A 3,684-nucleotide genomic window follows, 5' to 3' on the forward strand; every position below is an offset into this window, starting at 1 on the left:
GCAGAGTGAATGCAGCAACGCCTGGGGCGGCCGCAGTCGGGGCAGGGAACCGCTGCCCCCGGGTGTTGCACCTCCCCGGGCCGGGGAGAGACCGGCCTCTGGCCTCTTGTAGGTGGAGGGGAAACGCAGGCATGGCGAGGCAGGGGCACCTCCCTTCTCCCACAGCCCCCGAGGACGGTCTCGACCCCTTTGCTGTCGTGGGGCACAGCTACCCCCTCTACCGCCCGGCTGCCGGGTGGCTTTTGCAGTAGAAGCAGGGATGCAGAGGGGAGGTGCCTGCCAGGGGACAGGCACCCCCAGCCCTGCTCACATGTCCTGTCCTCCTGGGGGGCTGGGGCTCAGCAGGTGACGTGCCACCTCTCTCCATGCAGGTCCCCACTGAGATATCAGCTGAACTTCCCGGATTCTGGTCCTGCCTGCACATCGGTAAACCCCATCCCTGCCCCATGCCCAGTGAGAGGGCATTCCCTGCCCCTTATGTCTGCCCTAACGAGCTGCCCTCAGTTACAGCGAGCCCTGCTGGCCCTCACCGTGCCGCTGGAGACGCTGCAGGTGGTGAAGGGCCGCATGATGCAGGACATGCGCAAGGGGCTGCGCCGCCAGACACACGAGCAGGCCTGTATGCAGATGCTGCCCACCTTCATCTGCTCCATGCCCGACGGCACCGGTAAGGCAGCCCGGCCTGAGGACGTGCTGTTCAGATCCCTGCAGCCCCACACGCCCTGCTGCGCTTGGCTGTGGGGGCACTGGCTGCTCCCTCGTCATTTATGGGGTCTGTAACTTGTCCTTGCGCATTCTTGGCCAGTTCCCAGTGCAGGGGCAGAGGCCAGGAGCTTCTTTGGCCCCCGCGGCAGTGAGTGACTGTCCCTGGGACAGGGCGAGGAGCAGACTGGGCAGATTTGCCACAGGACAGATCTGTTACCACCTCTGCTCCCCTGCAGAAAAGGGCAGCTTCCTGGTGGTGGAGCTGTGCCAGAAGTATGTCCGAACCCTGTTGGTGACCCTCCTTGGCGACGGGAACCAGAATCCTGAAGTGATCTACAAGATCTTTGACATGCACGGGGACATTTTGCGGGGCACGGGGGAAGCGGTACGAGGAGGCTGTGGCTGAGGAGGCTCAGCAGGGCTTTGGGCTGGTGTGGGGGCCTCCTGGCTGCCTCCCACAGCCTGGGTGCTGGGTGAGGGAAGCAGCTGGTCACCTCCGGCTGTGCCTTTGCAGCTTTTTGACTTCATTGCACAATGTGTGAAACAATTCCTGGCTGGCACTGACATCTCCCAGGATCGCCTCCCCTTGGGCTTCGTCTTCCCCTTTAGCTGCAAGCAGACAAAGCTGGACAAGGTGAGTGGAATAACCCTGCCCTTGGCCGTGGCCACCTTCTCCCAGGCACACTGGGGGAGTGGAGCTGGCCTGATGGCAGAGGCCAACAGCTCAGCCACGTGCTCCCCACAGGCCGAACTCATCTCCTGGTCCAAGGGCTTCTGCTGCAATGATGTGGAGGGGAAGGATGTTGTGGAATTGCTGCAGGTGGCCATCAACAAGCAGGAGGTGGGAGGCCATGAGGTGAGGAGGCCTGGCTAGGGACTGCCTCCATGGAGGGGCTGACCATGCTCTCATTCTGTTCCTGGCCAGATGTACAACGTGGAAGTTGTTGCCCTACTGAACGACACTGTGGGCACCATGATGAGCTGCAGCATGAGGGATAAAGCCTGTGAGGTTGCCTTAATCATGGGTGAGCAGTGGGCATGCCAGGGTGTTGGGTGCTGGTGGGCTGTGCTGGTGCTCACCTCCATTACTCCCCACAGACTCGGGCACCAACTGCTGCTTCATGGCTGAGGCACAGGAGGTGGAGATGGTGGAGGAGACCAGTGGGCGGATGTGTATCAACACTGAGTGGGGCTTGTTCGGGGATGATGGCACCCTGAGTGACATCCTGACCCCCTATGACGTGCGTGTGGACCAGGAAACCTTCAACCCTGGGGAAAGGAGGTGCTCCAATCCCTCCAGCAAGGGGAGGGCCCCTGGGGCTCCCTGTCCATCCCTGAGCATGCCAGGCCCCACCAACAGAAGCACACGTGATGCTTCTGGGTGCTCTAAAAGGGCTGAGGAGTGCCAGGTGTGAATGACTGACCCCTGCTTGGGCTCTACATAGGTTTGAAAAGCTGGTGGGAGCTGTGTACATGGGGGAGATTGTCCGGCACGTGCTGATGGCCCTGACTATAGAGAAAGCACTCTTCATTGGGAGCAATGTCAGCATCCTGAGGACCAAGAATGTGATTAGCACCCAGCAGGTCCTGGATATCATCGAGTGAGTGTCTGGAGACCAGGAGCTGCTGCGGGTGGGAGGAGCAGGGGGGTGACAGGTGGATGCCCCTAGCGGCAAGCTGGTGGTTCTGTAAGCCAGCACTGTGCTCTCCCTTGCAGCCAGGAGGAAGGCATGGATGCAGCGAGGAGGACACTGGAGACCCTGGGGCTGGGGCCGAGTGAGCGGGATTGCTGCCGGGTGCAGCAGCTCTGCCGGGCGGTGGTGAGTCGCGCCGCTGCGCTTTGTGGCACCGGGCTGGCCGCCGTCCTCACCCACATGTGCCAGGCCCGGGGGATGCAGCAGATAGCTGTCAACGTGGGGGTGGACGGTGTATTGTACCGGGGACACACCAGGTGAGGAGGGTCACCAGGGCCCCACCCTGGCGGGGTGACTCACACCCAGCCCTCGCCAGCTTCTTCTTCCTCTGGCAGGGTCGGGGAGATCCTGCGGAGTGTGACAGGGCTTCTGGCCCCCGAGTGCACGGCCACCCTCCTGCCCTCACCGGATGGCACCGGGCTGGGGGCTGCCATAGTGACAGCGGTGGCTTTGCGCCTGGCATTCCAGCGCTGCCAGGTGGACCAGCTGCTGGCCCCACTGCGGCTCAGCCGTGCCGACCTGGAGCGTGTCCAGGCACTGATGAGGCAGGAGATGGAGCTGGGGCTGGGCCAGGAGACCCACGCCAATGCCTCTGTCCGCATGCTGCCCACCTACGTCTGCGGCACGCCTGATGGCACCGGTGAGGGCCGAGAGCCTGGGGAAGGGTGTGACAGGGGGTCTCTGGCCCTGCTGATGCCCTGTGCTGTCTTAACCACAGAGACAGGTGAATTCCTGGCACTGGACCTGGGGGGGACCAATTTCCGGGTGCTGGCGGTGCACGTGGGGAAGGATGGCGTCCGTATGGCCAGCGATATCTACGTCATCCCAACCACCATCATGCAGGGCACCGGCGAGGCGGTGAGGCTGAGGACCTATGGCTGGGGGATGGGACAAGGGCTGGGAGTTGCCTCCCCTCTCACTGCCCAAGGGCCCAGGAGGGGGCTGGGAGACTCCCATGGCATTGTCTCAGCTTGTCCCCTGAGACTGTGACTGCTCTTCACAGCTCTTTGACCACATCATCGAGTGCATCATAGACTTCCAGCAGAAGCAGGACCTGGTGGGGCAGACCCTGCCACTTGGCTTCACCTTCTCCTTCCCCTGTCAGCAGCTGGGCCTGGATAAGGTAAGAGGGTGGCTCTGGCCCCAGGGGGATGGGCACATCCCTGGAGTGCAAGGCAGCTGCCTGGCCCCTGCTCCTGCCTTTCTTGCAGGCAGTGCTGCTGACCTGGACCAAAGGCTTCAACGCCACAGGCTGTGTGGGGGAGGATGTGGTCCAGATGCTGCG

General features: G+C 62.6%; 1 protein-coding gene across 1 annotated transcript in view; it reads left to right on the plus strand.

Annotated features, from left to right (window-relative positions):
* Positions 1–131: 131 nt before the first annotated feature.
* Positions 132–3,684, plus strand: part of HK3 (hexokinase 3 (white cell)) — a 5,159-nt gene continuing 1,606 nt past the window's right edge. Inside the window, exons 1-14 of the mRNA XM_010002100.1 lie at positions 132–247; positions 372–426; positions 511–667; positions 942–1,090; positions 1,220–1,339; positions 1,451–1,546; positions 1,631–1,730; positions 1,804–1,987; positions 2,151–2,306; positions 2,423–2,656; positions 2,735–3,039; positions 3,118–3,257; positions 3,403–3,522; positions 3,611–3,684. The exon at positions 3,611–3,684 is cut by the window's right edge and continues 17 nt beyond it. Of these exons, the coding sequence (XP_010000402.1) occupies positions 132–247; positions 372–426; positions 511–667; positions 942–1,090; positions 1,220–1,339; positions 1,451–1,546; positions 1,631–1,730; positions 1,804–1,987; positions 2,151–2,306; positions 2,423–2,656; positions 2,735–3,039; positions 3,118–3,257; positions 3,403–3,522; positions 3,611–3,684 (2,006 nt within the window). The remainder of the gene's footprint in view (positions 248–371; positions 427–510; positions 668–941; positions 1,091–1,219; positions 1,340–1,450; positions 1,547–1,630; positions 1,731–1,803; positions 1,988–2,150; positions 2,307–2,422; positions 2,657–2,734; positions 3,040–3,117; positions 3,258–3,402; positions 3,523–3,610) is intronic.

Source organism: Chaetura pelagica, unplaced genomic scaffold, assembly GCF_000747805.2.
Source record: "Chaetura pelagica isolate M959 unplaced genomic scaffold, ChaPel_1.0 scaffold356, whole genome shotgun sequence".
NCBI lineage: Eukaryota > Metazoa > Chordata > Aves > Apodiformes > Apodidae > Chaetura > Chaetura pelagica.